This window comes from Fundulus heteroclitus, chromosome 16 (assembly GCF_011125445.2).
Source record: "Fundulus heteroclitus isolate FHET01 chromosome 16, MU-UCD_Fhet_4.1, whole genome shotgun sequence".
Classification (NCBI taxonomy): Eukaryota; Metazoa; Chordata; class Actinopteri; order Cyprinodontiformes; family Fundulidae; genus Fundulus; species Fundulus heteroclitus.
The window spans coordinates 10053846-10069049 of NC_046376.1; the positions used below are offsets into that span (position 1 = coordinate 10053846).

The following is a 15204-nucleotide window of genomic DNA, read 5'->3' on the forward strand; positions in this document are numbered from 1 at the left end:
TCAGTTGGTCTCATTGTAGGAGGGGCTGGAAGCGGGATTAGATGGGAACTTCTACAAACCAGGTGGGGCGTTCGGTTCTTTAAGGGCATTCGGTGCTCAAACACGCCTACTTTCGGCCTGGCTTGTTTTCCTACTCCGTCTCTGCAGGCGTGTGGAGGTTTGCGACATGCAAATCGGTGAAGAATTGCAAATACATGAGGAAGTGTCAGAGCCCCTGAAAAGCTTCTGTGATCTGTGCTGCACACCAACTATCCTGACATGAGAGAGCACACCTGAGAAAAACCCTCACTGCTTCACGTTTTAAATGCACATTTTAAAGTTGGTCCACTGCATTTATTTGTACGTCAAAAGCTTTAGATGGTAGATCTCTGTAAGACTGACTTAGGAAACAGAGGAAACGCAGCAGCCGATTTACACAACGATGTGAGGAAAATATGCAACGGGCGCTATGCGTGATCGCGCAGTGATATAATTTTTCTTGCAGTCCTTTTGTCCCCCCCCGCCACCTGCACTGGGCCCAGGGACCCTTCTAATGAGTTTATCCTCTTCCTACAGAGACCACACCCTCTTCTATGGTGTCAGAAAATGTCTTCAGGAACAACCCCTTGCACCCCTCAGCAGGTAGAGTCTGTTATCTCAACATCAGTCCCCTGGGTCTTCACACTGCAAAAATAGAACTAAAAATAAGAAAAATCATCTTGAAATGAAAGTATTTTTCTTTGATTTGAGCATGTAAATAAGATTATTTGCCAATGGAGTAAAATTTTTGCACTTAAAATAGGGACAATTCATCTCCATCATCTTATTTCAAGTGCTGTATATCTAATTATCTTGTTTTAGGGGTAAAAATACTCATTCCATTGGCAAATAATCTTATTTTCCTGCTCAAATCAAGGGCAAATACATTCATTTCAAGAAAATTCTACTTATTTTTAGTTCTCTTTTTGCAGTGCACCTGGGTCAGTGAGGTGGAGGTCCCCCACGGCCAGCAGGCCATGTGGATGAAGTGTCTTGGCATGCGGATGAAGATGGGCCAGACCTCAGTGTGACAGGTAGATGATCGCATCATCCGCCTTAATGCCAGGCTGGTAGAGGACCTAAGCAGGGGGCGAAGATGGTTAAGGATGAGCCTCTAAAAGGTCTTCATCAGGACCAGTCTTCTGGGAGTGTGGTCATTAGGCACTGGTACCACACATGAGGTTTTCCTCAGCCAGGGTTCTCTCCCCTCCTTCAGACTGATGTTGAAGATGTGTCCCATGATGCTACCTGGCTGATCCGCTTCCTTTTTGGCCTAAATACAAAGCACACAAAAAAAAGAATAACACTGTGCATCCCTCTGAATACACACTCCCCTTTCTAATAAGTGGAGGTGGAGATTATTCTCTTCAACAGGGACAAAGAAGCTGGCCAGAAGAAAACCTGTTAAAGGCAGAGGTTCACTCAGCCTAAGCTGCATTAGAACGGTTTAGATCAAATGGATAAACATCACGTGGTCTAGACCATTCCAAAGACCTAAATCCAATTGAGAATCTGTCTCATGATTTGAAAATCAATGTTTACGCAGACTTGTTATCCAAGCTGACTAAGCTTGAGTTATTTTGCAAAGAATAGCCAAAACTTTGAGGCTCCAATAAGCAAAACACTTACCCCAGACATACCCCCAAATGACTTGCAACAGTAATTGAAGCAGATAATCAATAGATCTTAAAACAAATGCATACCACAAGTTGTGAAAACAATGCATTTCAAATGCAATTATACGCCCCATTGTGTTGGTTTGTCCTATAAAATCCTATTAAAATACACTGGAGATTGTAATTGTAAAGTCGACTAATGTGAAGGTTCGGGATGTATGATGACTTTTACGTAAATGGAAATTTTGGTAGGCTTGGGAAGTACATTACATTTATCTTCCCTATATATTTTTTGAAAAAAAAAAACTTTTTGAATAAGTTGTGCATTTTATCGTTTATGCAAAACTATTGTTTGCATAAACGGTTGCAGATGAGAAGACTGAATTCTGTTGGCCTCTATGTTGAAACTCAACTATGTTGTATCAACATTATGTGCTACAATTTAGGCCTGAATTTCTTAATTAAATTAGGTATAACTAACTTTTATATATATATATATATATATATATATATATATATATATATATATATATATATGAGGATTCAAATCACTGAATCGTCTCGTTTCATTTGTTATACATGAAAACAAGGGACATTTTCTTCGGTGTCTGGTTTCGATTACGTTTTGACGTTACGCACACGGAATTCTGTCACGTGATATAAGCCCCGCCCCCTCACCGTCTCTTCCTTATACAAGCCCCCCCTGACGGTTACCGAACAGAGGGTGACAGCGCTTCGTCGGAGACGTAGCAAGTGAGAAGAACGTCAACAATGGGGGTGAAAATCCGAGTCGAATACTGGTAGTTAAAATTTTTTTGTGCTTCTTTTCTATTCCTCCTAGGCTTTTATTCAACATTTACGTCTCGTATATATCCCCGAGTGTACTTTTGAGCGGAGTTGTGCTGCCGTTCAGCAGCGGGTTAGCATTGTTAGCTCAGAGCTGCGACAGATTTGTGCTGCGCTCCTGTTTGCCTTGCCCTGACTCTCCGCGCTTCTCTTTGCTCCCTGTAGCGGCGGATGAGGGTACGAACCCCGCTATCGGGAGCTCGCCAGCACCGTGAAGGGCGAGTTTCCCGATGCGGATGTGTCGGGCTTTGTGGGAAGGAGAGGTAAAAATCACAAGTCGTGCTCACGAGTCGAGCAGCTTCAAGTCTTGACCTCCATATCCTCTTACTGCCTTTGAGCTTCATTTAATGTCTCCTTTTTTAAAGCCTTTCCTCTTTTTTTGTCAATTTCTTCTGAAATTACAGGCAGCTTCGAAATCGAAATTAACGAGCAGCTCATCTTCTCCAAGCTTGAGGCAGGGGGCTTCCCATACGAGGATGACGTGAGTAATCAAAACAGATTGAGTCCCTTAAGAAACCACAGCTCGGTGATTTACGCCATTTGTTTTCTTCATTCCTGCCGTAGATCATGGATGCAATCCAGAAAGCCGTGGACGGGAAACCTGTGCAGAAGATCAGCAAAAGCCGCCCCCCCTGCGTCATCATGTAGCTCCCCTCCTCTGAGCCGCTGTAACATCTGCAGCATCACGGAGGTGGTGGCTCCCTGGCCAGCTACATCCAGCCAGGGTGACTGACCACAGGCTGCTCTCTGTTTATGCATCTGGTGTCGTCTGGCTCCTCTCTCTGCTCCCGTCAGCTGCTCCAGGATGTTAATGATTGCTCTAACTTGAAATCCTAAAAGTTAGGGTATGATGAAAGCGATCCAGGGGTTCTAGCCGTACAGGAACAGAGACCAGGAGAGGCTGTCACAGATGTGGACGAGGGAGTGTGCTTATTTAGGCCTCAGCGCCTGGTCTGAGTGTCTGTTTTTTTTTCTATCAAACTGTTTTTTGGTTTTATTTGTCTTTCGTGCAGGTAGAAACTTCATTGGCTACAAGAAATTACAATAACAAAGAAGTAGGAAGGGAAACTACTGATGTCTTTGCACAGCTCTGTTGAGCAACTTTTCTTCTTTGTGGGTATTTAGTTGTGGTTCACCGGCTTTAAACTTTAAAGTGAGCTTGAACCAAGTGTACCTATTATTATTTTTTTTTCATCCGTTCTAAAAACGTATCTTTAAGTCAAACTTGGTAAATACTCTGCTCCAAAAATCGGCTGCATACCTGAGTACCTTCATTCTTTGCTGTGATAGGATGTCATGTGTCCTTTTCCACTTTAAATGAGGTTGAAACTACAGACTTTTAATAAAGCGAATCCTTGACTACAGCGGTTGTCATCTCTATGCTTTTGTGTTGTGTCAACACCAGTTTTTCTTCAAAATCCCCAGTGTGTATTCTTGTTATTCAGGTAACTCCCTTGGGCGGCCCTTAATGCTGCCGCTGGGCAGGAATTAATGTTCCTGTGGAACCGGTTCTTCTGTATGACATACAGATGAAATGACAAGTGAGGAGCACAAGCCTCCCTGGCACTCCCTTTGTTGATGTGTTGTGATTACTTTGGGGTTTTGCCATTAAAACGTGAGCAGTTGGGTTTTTTATTTATTTATTTTTTTGGACAAATCCTGTTCTCCACAAATGTCAATGCCTCTGAAATCCAAATTAGAGCAACAGGATGGCTTTTCTCATGGCAAAGCTACACTTATTAGAACGCAGTAATGTTTTCACTAGGGGGCGGCAAAGCCAAAGATGAGCGTCTGTGCCAGAGGAGGCGTCACAGAAGTCAAACATGGAGGACAAATTAAACCGACTACTTGTTGCAGTAGACTTGCACGTTGAAAGTCTCTAAACGTTTTACAACCACAAACTTCAATTAATTGAGATTTCATGAGGAGAGTGAGGGGCAGTTTCCAAGTCTTGCCGCAGAAGTCCCTATCTGATTTGCTGTTTTGCCATTCTAAAACACAATGGTATCGAAATTATTCTGGTTTACCTTGGGCAGTGTGTGTGTGTATATAAAAATAGTTCCAAAGCTGCAAATGTTATCCATCCATTCTCCCATCAACCCTGACCGAATATCTTGTCCCTGCTACAGAAAAGCCTGCCTTTAAACATGATGCCGTCAGCGTTTTTCAGTGTAATGGGTTGTTCATGGTGACTTACCGTGGTTTTCCACCACATATGTGGGCCAAAAACTTTCATTATAATCTGATCTTAGCAGAGCCCCCTTTCCTGTAGGCGAACAACTGTCCTGAGGTTTGGTGTCACCGGAAACTGTTCCAGCCTGCAGAGGGAACACGTTGCTGCAGGGAACCTGACCACAGTAGGCCGGAGCTGACTGGTGGACAGAGATGAGATTCCCTGTAGAAGACATGCCGCCCCTCTGCAACGACAACAAAAACCTCATGACTTTGTGCCAACATTAGCTTTTTTCTTGATGATCAAACATTAAAGACAGATTTTTAGAGTGCATCGTCAACAGATTCTCACACTGAACAATAAATGTTGGTGATGCACTCCAAAAATCTGACTGCAGCTCCTCCAGAGTTACCACTGGTTCTCTCTGATTAATGCTCCTCTTGACTGACCTGTCAGTTTGGGTGGACCGCAGTGCTTTTATAGCTTGTTGCTGTTTCCATTTTTAGATGGATTCAGCCCCTGCTCCTGTGAGACGATCACAGCTCGGGATATTGTTAAATATTCTATCCCTGCTTCAAACTTCACAACTATCTCTACGACCTGTCTGCTAAGTTCCTCGGTCTTCATCAAGAATCAAGAAGCTTTATCGTCATTATGTTTCACCAGAATGACATTTCTGGCGGGTCAGACAAGAGAATGCACACAAATACACATAACATGCAGAAAACCTGATCTTTCATTTCTTTTTTACAAGTTGATTGCACTGCCCATCATCACTCCCCGAGGGGCTTATGCTTGTGTAAAAAGTCTTTAGCAGCTAATGGACTCATTTCCAAGTCAGAAAATTGGACAGAGGTTTGCAGTATTCAATACCTTTACAGAATTGTGCAATTTGCATTGATGTCTAAACAGACAGTCCTCGAGAGATTGAAGCATGCTCACACACATTTTCAGGTAAGAAGCAGCATTACTAATTTTTTTTAGATCAGGTCAGACACCGGTTTGTCTGGAAAGGCGTACATTAGTGTGTTTTTGACATGGAACAACAGATCATGGACTGGGCTGACGTTCTCATGATATCCAGCAGGGGGCGATATCAGTGGCAGTTCTACATTGAATGACTCCCTAGGCGAAACCCCTTCCAGCTACTTTTCAGTTTACTAAACCAGTAGCTTATGATAGACATCAAAGCAAATATTTACTACAGGTATAACATCAAATACAACCTAGACGTGAACTGAATCATCCTTTTTAGCCTATTAGCTAGAAGATGTCAAAAAGCCTCGGTTTGGACTGAAATCCAAATCCAGGTTTTATATGATTCAATGCAAATGTTAGCAACCCCGTCCTGTACCTGGCATTGTTTTTTAGGTGGTTCACAGTAAATACAAGCCAATGGACCTATGCCTTTAGTTTATGTTTATATGTTCATGTTTTCCACTATAGTTGATGTTCATATATCATAAACTCCAATCAAATATATAAAATTTGTGGTTCTAACATCAGAAAAAGTTTCCCAGTGTTTGAATACTCTCGTCAAAGCACTGTCAAAGCACCTAATACTATTTTGAAAGATTTGAATAGTTTCTCTGAAACTATTTCCTCTTGTCATGGGAGGAAATTTAATGTGAGCACAACTATTCAGCGTAACTATTCAAATGCGTACATTAACAGTTGTTACATATGCCGTTACACCCCTGTGATCCAAATGTTTTAGGCACCACTTGACCACCGAGGTGCATTGAGAGGCTCAGAGACCGGCTGAAGCGACGACTCAGGCTATTTGCTGACTAATGTCTTTCAGCTTGTGGACTCCATCAGGGTCATCCCAAATCACCAAAACCTTTATATGTAGGAAGGTTTAAAAGCGCATGAACTGAAACTTCTATACAGAATGCCTTAAAAAATTAAAACAATGTTACAGAGACCTTGATCTGTGTTTATAATTAGGTACCTGCACTATAGCTTAAAACATAGCTCTCAACTCTCACGCATTGACCGTGTGACACACGCATTTCACTAACTTCACACGGTCACACGCAACACATGGCATTTCACACGCAAACATGGAATTTCTCACGCATAAAAATCACAAAGCCCATCTGGGCTGCGGACGACAAAATTCCGCCTTCTGCTGAGCTGTTTCGGCTTCTTTCACAGCTTGTGGCCACCAGTAATTCCTGCTGCAGTTTGTGTTAACAGAGCAGCAGGAAGAGTGATCAGAGTTATGAATAATTTTAGTCTTAACAGTGGTGAAAGCGAGCCGGTAAGGTCCTGTACCGCGTACACAGGAGGGGAGGGGGCGGGGGTGGAGCTGCTGCAAGATGACCGGTTCATTCAGAACCAGTCATGGCTGCACGCTGGATAATAAAACAGTTCTGATAACCAGATGCAGTTTAAAACGCCACTTGGTCAGTTTATAAGTTTCGTTTTTATTAATTCTGCATTTTTTAACTACATGCACCGTATTTCTGTGCCTCCGCGCTTGCTCCTCTCCCCCCCCTCCTTTCCCTCGGAGCAGGTGCTTTCTGGGCGTCAGTGCACCCAGAGCGCACTGACGAGAGCAATAGAGATTTGTCTGGTCAGCGCGGCGACTGACTGAGAAACCTGTCGCTGTGAAAGGTGATGAGAATGTTATAAACTGTAACAGTCTAGAAGTGCATTGAGCTGAAAAGAGGGAAACATCAGCAGCTGGATCGTGCGTAAAGACGCAGCGGGAACCTCTGTGTGCTTCAGTGTTGCTGCTGAGGGGATCATAAAGGCTTGATGAAACTCAGCCTGATTCACCAATCAGGTTATAGATTTACAATGATAAACAACCCATAGATGAATGTGTAACAGTATAATAATTCGGTCAATAATTAAAATCTACTTAATTTTATTCAGTATTATTTGAACAATTGTGTATTATTTATGTTTTAATCCATTAACTGAACAATAAAGTATTAATATGTCTCTTTCTCTTTTTAACACAAGTAATACATGTCTACTTCATTGTCTGGTGGGATAAAAATGAGATGGAGTTGACTCCACCGGCTCTTCCAGGGTCCGGTTAGCCCCGCCCCAAACAAGCCCCGCCCCCAAATTAGCATAATCTCACTCCTAACTTTTGATAAAAGTTGAGAGGTCTGGCTTAAAATGTCCTGCTTTTACATATAAAAAAAGAACATTAGGTTTAAATAGATTTACTGGTTAGAAATCTTGTAGCATCAATACTCACCCTTTAAGAGTCTGCGACAGCTGCCTCTTTTAGCACGTCAGAGCCTTATTTATGCAAACCTCCATACACGGGTTTGCCCCTTACCAGTATATTGACTGTGCACTCTTACTTTAAACGCAGCAAAAGCAAAGTTAGTCAAAAGTGGTGTATTTTACTACTTGTGTGAACATTTTAATTATCCATATTTATCTTGATCCTATGTGTAGTTGAATGACAATAGAGCTGAGTTTGAGTGAAACATGTGAATCATCTTCCAGGGAGCAAGGTGACACTGCATGCAGTCCAACAAAACACAGGAATGCCAGCCTGAGGGTATAAAAAGAACAGAATCATTTTTAGTATTTACATTTCAAACAAAGAACTACAGCAGATGGCAGCCTTTACTGCTACAGCATGTTATCTGACAGGTATTGAAGGGTCACCAGTTCATCACGGGGGAACACAACCATGCACACACAGGCAAAATAGAGGCAAAATAACCAAACAGACATGTTTTTTTGCGCTGATTGAAGAAGCCAGAATACCCAGAGAGAACCCAAGCATGCACCAAGAGAACATGCAAACTCCATGCTGAGAGACCCCAGCGCAGGATTTGAACCCAGGGCCGTCTTGCTGCAAGGCAAAAGTGCTGTAATTCTGTGTAAATATGTAAATATGATGTTATGTTAGTTATATGTGATGCCCTTCTATTAGTCCTGTTTGGTATGTTTTTTATCAGCACTCCCAGGTCTGATTACTGCCAGACTTGTAGAATGAAGAAATCATTAAAAGAAAATATGACTGACAACAAGAAGTAAGCTAAAAGATCTGACAAATAAGTACATTTTTTACCCAATCTAAAGAAATTCAAGAACAAATGAGAAATACGTTTTTTTTTTTGAAAGGCTTACAAAGCTATTCCTGGGGCTTTGGGACTTCAGTGAACCACAGTCCAAATCGTTGTCAACAATTGGAAAAACATGGAGCAGTGGTGAACCTACCCTTGAGCGGTTGACCTACCAAAATTACCAAAGCAATTACAAAGGCGCATTGGCATCTCATCTGGGAAATATCACAAGAAATCCAGAAAATCTGCGGCACTGCAGGTCTCACCTGCCTCATTCAAAGTTCAGTGTTCATGATTCAACATTAAGAAAGAGACTGGGACCAAAATGTCTTCAAAGGGGAAAAAAACAGCTAATGAAAACCCACATGAAAATTTTCAGTTTACTTCTGAGACATTGCGTTTGTCCCATTACTACTGGCATCAAACTAACTCAGCATTTCAGAAAAAGTACCTCATACCAATGGTCAGAACTGGTGGTGGTAGTTTGATAGTCTTGGGTTACTTTGCTGTTATAATTGATGCATCAGTTCATGACGTTTAAGCTCAAGTGGACCTGGGTTATGCAGCAGGACCTCTGAATTAATAAAAAAGAACGCATTAGAGGGCCTAATTAAAGTCTATATTCCATCCAATAACCCTAACCCTATTAGGGTTATTGGATTGGTGGCGGATCCAGGCGGGGGCACGGGGGGCGCTCACACACCCCTTTTGGAGACCAAACTTATTTTTTTAAGAGCCCGAAATTTTAAACATCCTTCATAGAATTAAGATTAATAGCCAGTACCTGTCATCTAGAACGCACTGTGACGCCGGCGCGGCGGTCGAGACTCCGGATATCCGAGCATGAATTTGAATTGCAATGCCCAGATCTCACCACGCGAGACCTGGGTGTTATAATAACGCGTTGCAACGCCGCGTTATTATACGTTATGATACCACAATGGCGTCGAAGCGAGCACGAGGAGACGGGGAAACAGGACAGTACAGTTGCCAAACTTACTCAGAGCCACAGCTCTGTTGATCCATCCATTCCCTTAGCTCTTAGCAGTAATGATTTTATGGGATTCTTCATAAATAAAATTGATTCCATTAAAATAAAATAATTGGCATCCTCCCAACATGATTACCTCATCCTCAGTAAGTGAGGCAGCATTGGAGGAATCCTTAGAACCTGCGCAGTGTCTGAACTGTTTAAAAGCAGTAGAGCTTTCTGAGTTATCTAAAATTTTAGCTTCATCTAAACCTTCTACCTGTATGTTAGACCAATCCCAACCAAGTTGTTTAAGGAGGTATTCCCTCTGATCAGTGGTCCTATTTTAGACATGATTAATGTATCCTTGGTAAATGGATATGTACCACAGGCTTTTAAAGTAGCTGTTATTAAACCTTTACTTAAGAAACCATCTCTTGATCAAGATGAGTTAGTAAATTACAGACCTATATCTAATCTTCTTTTCTTATCTAAAATTCTTGAGAAAGTAGTTGCTAATCAACTATGTGAACATTTACAAAGTAATGACCTACTTGAGGAGTTTCAGTCAGGCTTCAGAGCTCATCATAGCACTGAAACAGCTCTGGTGAAGGTCACTAATGATATTCTCATGGCCTCAGATAATGGACTTGTGTCTATACTTGTCCTGTTAGATCTCAGTGCTGCATTTGATACAGTTGATCACAATATTCTCCTACAAAGACTTGAGCATACTGTAGGGATTAAGGGAAAAGCATTAGGCTGGTTAAATCTTATCTGTCGGACAGATTCCAGTTTGTTCATGTTAATAATAAATCTTCCTCAAACTCTAGGGTCACTTGTGGAGTACCACAGGGTTCAGTCCTTGGACCAATTCTATTTACTATATATATGCTTCCGATTGGCAAAATTATCAGACAGCATGGGATTAATTTCCACTGTTATGCTGATGACACTCAGCTATATTTATCCATAAATCCTGATGAATCCAATCAGTTACTTCGACTGCAGTCATGTCTTGATGACATCAAAAGCTGGATGACTTTAAATTTCCTGCATTTAAATTCTGACAAGACAGAAGTTGTAATCTTTGGGCCAGAGTCTTCAAAAAATAAAGTTCTTAATCAATCCCTTAATCTGGATGGCATTAACTTGGCCTCTGGTAATAAAGTTAAAATCTTGGTGTTGTTTTCGACCAAGACATGTCATTTAAATCCCATATTAAACAGGTTTCCAGAGTTTCCTTTTTTCACCTCCGGAATATCGCCAAAATTAGAAACATTCTGTCCAGGAGTGATGCTGAAAACTGGTCCATGCATTTGTTACTTCAAGGCTGGACTATTGTAATTCTTTACTATCAGGAAGTCCACAAAATGCAGTTCGAAGTCTTCAGCTGATTCAAAATGCTGGCGGCAAGAGTTCTGATGAAAATCAACAAGAGGGATCATATTTCTCCAATTTTAGCTTCCCTTCATTGGCTTCCTGTTAAATCAAGAATAGAATTTAAAATTCTCCTTCTAACGTATAAAGCCCTTAATAATCAAGCTCCACCATATATCAGAGCTCTGATTACCCCGTATGTTCCTAACAGAGCACTTCGCTCTCAGACTGCAGGTCTGCTGCTGGTTCCTAGAGTCTCTAAAAGTAGAATGGGAGGCAGATCCTTTAGCTATCAGGCTCCTCTCCTGTGGAACCAACTCCCAGTTTTGGTCCGTGAGGCAGACACCCTATCTATTTTTAAGACTAATGTTAAAACTTTCCTTTTTGACAAAGCTTATAGTTAGAGTGGCTCATACCCTGAGCTATCTCTATAGTTGTGCTGTGATAGGCCTAGGCTGCTGGAGGACATCAGGGTCTAATTTTCTCACTCTACTGATTTCTACTGTTCTTCAGTCTACTGTTCTCCAGTTTTGCATTGTATTACATTGAAATGACTGTCGTCATTTCAGCTTTTAACTTTTTGCTCTCTCTCTTTTTCTTCATAGTAGGTACACCTGGTCTGGCGTTCTGTTAACTGTGACATCATCCAGAGAAGACGGCTCACCCGCTACTACCATCTAATGTAGAACAGATTACTAGATCAATGTGTGCTTCTGTGCTTGTTTGTCTGTCTTGTTGTGTCTCTGTTCTGTCTTCTGTAACCCCAGTCGGTCGAGGCAGATGACCGTTCATACTGAGCCCGGTTCTGCCGGAGGTTTTTCCTTCCCGTTAATGGGTGGTTTTTCTTCCCACTGTCGCTTCATGCTTGCTCAGTATGAGGGATTGCAGCAAAGCCATGTACAATGCAGACGACTCTCCCTGTGGCTCTACGGTTCCCCAGGAGTGACTGCTGCTTGTCGGGACTTTAATGCAATCAACTGGTTTCCTTATATAGGACATTTTTGACCAATCTGTATAATCTGACCCAATCTGTATAATATGATTGAACTTGACTTTGTAAAGTGCCTTGAGATGACTGTTTCATGATTTGGCGCTATATAAATAAAATTGAATTGAATTGAATTGAGACGATTTAAGGCCAAACAAAAAAACAGACAACCATCTATTAGCAAATAACGGCAAATTTATATGATTTTTGAATCGGGAAGATTTAACATGTGTATCCAGTCAAAAAAACGTCCGAAACCCATACAGCCGACGACAGGCAAATTAAAGAAGAAGTCTGGTCAACAAGGACCATTAGCTATACCTAAAACTAAAACGTTCGTGGTGATTTAATGAATTTAGCGGTAATCAATAAGAAAATAAAAGCATAAATTGTCGTCTCGATCACTGTGTAATGGGGGCGGCCATTATTGCCCATATTTGGCCGCCAACATCACATCCTGTGTTGTCTCTGTGCGGTAAGGCACTGCGCTCTACAAGCTAATTCAGTAGGAACTGTTGTACACAGATCAATAACAATTATTTCGGATTTCGAGAGGACTTCACTATTGAAATTCGGAAGAGCTATTGTTGAAGCAACAATGCCCACGTGCATGGCTGCTGAATGTTCCAATACATCGGGTAAAAGTGAAAAAAAATGAGGCGTTATGAGGCGGAGGGATATTTCCGCCATTGTCTGTAGTGCGGCAGTTTAGAGCACAAACAAGCGACTTGAGAAAAAAGGGACACCGAGTTCATATATTGAACAGTATGTAATAATTTTATATTTAAAGTACTTTCAGCAGTTTGAATTCTGATTTTGATTGGACTTTTCCTTTAACAAGTTAATCGTGTTTAGGCCACTGAGCTATATTATACACTGGAGTGCTGATTTTGCCGAAAAACTGAAGTCACTGGCCGCCATCTTGCTACTCCCTACTCTCACAGAATCCCACAGGATTTAGTTGCAACAACAAGCAGTTTTCTGGCTGAGTGAAAACGTTTCACAGGTAATTCTACAGTCAGTGGATTTACTAACACTATCAACTACTAGGAAATTAGGTGCTGAATATTTTACATGTTATTCATATTAAATATATATATATGTATATATAAGTATGTGTATATGTATATATGTATATATATGTATACACATATGTAAATATATGTTTTTTGTATATTGTCATTTATAAGTTATAAATGTTAACATATATATTAAATGAATAAAATGCAAAATATTTCAGCACATGACTTTCTCAGTACTTGATATTTTTAGACATAACATAAAACTATATGGCATTTGACATTTTAAAGTTTTAAGCCCCCCCTGAACATGAGAAAATCCTCGTTATTCGATGCTGTAGCGCACATATTCCCTAGTTACTGGAGGAAAATAGGGAGTACCAATATGGCGGCTAGTGGCTTCAAAGCGACTCGTTCAAACAGACGGTGATTAGCACTCCAGTGTTTATAGAGCTCAGTGGTTTAGGCCTATCGACCATGTCGACTCCATTTTACCTTTTAGGTACAAGTACAGAAAATGACCACAGCGTTGACTGGGATCATTCAGACATTGAGACACACAGAAAAAAGGTATGATGATTGCTAGAAATGTTGATAATGAGAAAACATGGGGTTCTCACAAGTTGTGTAATGCAATTTTAGGGAAAACTTTTTCCATTAACGGGAAAGTTATGAAAATTTAATTTTTGTTGCACAGTTTTTGAAAAGCATGAAAAAGAGTGTAAAGTTACAAAAAAGTCTTGGTAACATTGTGGTATGATAACTACCGATCTGGTGTTATTTGTGTTTAGTGAATTTTATATTTTGCTATAAAAATACAGATTACTTTAAGTAAATTCAGGTTTGTGGCACCTGGTGATATTTGTGTTCAGTGAATTTAAAAAGTTAAGATAAAAATACGAAATAAAAAAAGTTTTGTGGCACCTCTTGAGATCAAAAGGTTCACTTGATCACAAAAAATATTTTCTTTTCCAGATGAACAACAAGGACCATGTTTCCATGTAAAGACAACCGAAGAGCCGGCACTCAACCAAACGGATTTGCCCAAAACAACTTATGACATAGGTTAGTAATAGTTGTTTTTAATGTTGAAACAACTAATTCTTTTTTTATCTTACACAATTGACTTTTTTGCTTAATCTTGAAATCTTACATTTCATAAAAATTCTAAAGTAAGGCTATACAAAAGCCCAATGTAGGCAGATTTACAACTCCACCAGCAACCATACAAAACTGACTAAGATTGAAAATATCAATCTTATTACAGATATATCAAAAGCCAAGGACCGAATTAGTGAAATGAACGACTCTGGAAAATTTCAACTTCTACAGACCAGAAAACCACCAAAGTTTTTCAATTTCCCTGCCAGAGAATTTAAAGACAACCGAAGAGCCGGTGGAGTGACCAATAGAACATGCCAGAGGGACTGGCTGGACAAGTATGACTCCTATCATACTCTGCCCAGGAAGATGGGGTGTACTGTTTGCCATGCATTTTGTTTCCTGCTCAAAGTCAGTAGGAGGGCTCGTATTTTGATAGACCTGCCATTTACTAACTGGAGAAAGTTCAATGAACAAATGACAACACACATGCAACAGCAGTACCACCAGAGTTCTGATGCAAAGTTTCATGCATTCGTGGATCTAATGAATGGTCAGCAAACAAAGATTAACCACACATTGAGTACTGAAATGGATACACGTGTTCAAAACAATAGACTGTTCCTCTCATCAGTTATAAAATGTATAGAACTGTGTGGGCGTCAGGGCATCGCCCTAAGAGGCCATCGAGATGATCCATCATCGGAAAGTCTAAAGAAAGGCAACTTTATTGCTCTTCTCGAGTTCAGACAAGAAGCAGGCAATGGCCCACTCAAAAATTACTTGGACTCATGCAGTCAAAATGCAAATTACATTTCTGAAACATCTAAAAATGATTAGCTTGATTATATAAAAGAGTATATTCAAAGCACTATTGTGCATGATGTGCTGAATCAGAATGGGGGCCATACTATGCTGTAATAGCTGATGAAGTTACCGATGTTTCAAACTATGAACAACTAGGTGTGTGTATTCGCTACGTGAAAGATGGCATTCCTGTTGAAGGTTAATAGATTTTGTTGGATGTGATTCCATAACAGGGGAGGC

General features: G+C 40.7%; 1 protein-coding gene across 1 annotated transcript; it reads left to right on the top strand.

Annotated features, from left to right (window-relative positions):
- The first annotated feature begins 2318 nt into the window (after positions 1-2318).
- On the top strand, positions 2319-3844 carry LOC105937485 (migration and invasion enhancer 1). The gene is made up of 4 exons (XM_012878815.3): positions 2319-2434; positions 2646-2743; positions 2885-2961; positions 3045-3844. Exons 1-4 carry the CDS (start codon positions 2406-2408, stop codon positions 3126-3128), a joined length of 288 nt encoding a protein of 95 aa, XP_012734269.2. The 5' UTR covers positions 2319-2405; the 3' UTR covers positions 3129-3844.
- Positions 3845-15204: the final 11360 nt, after the last annotated feature.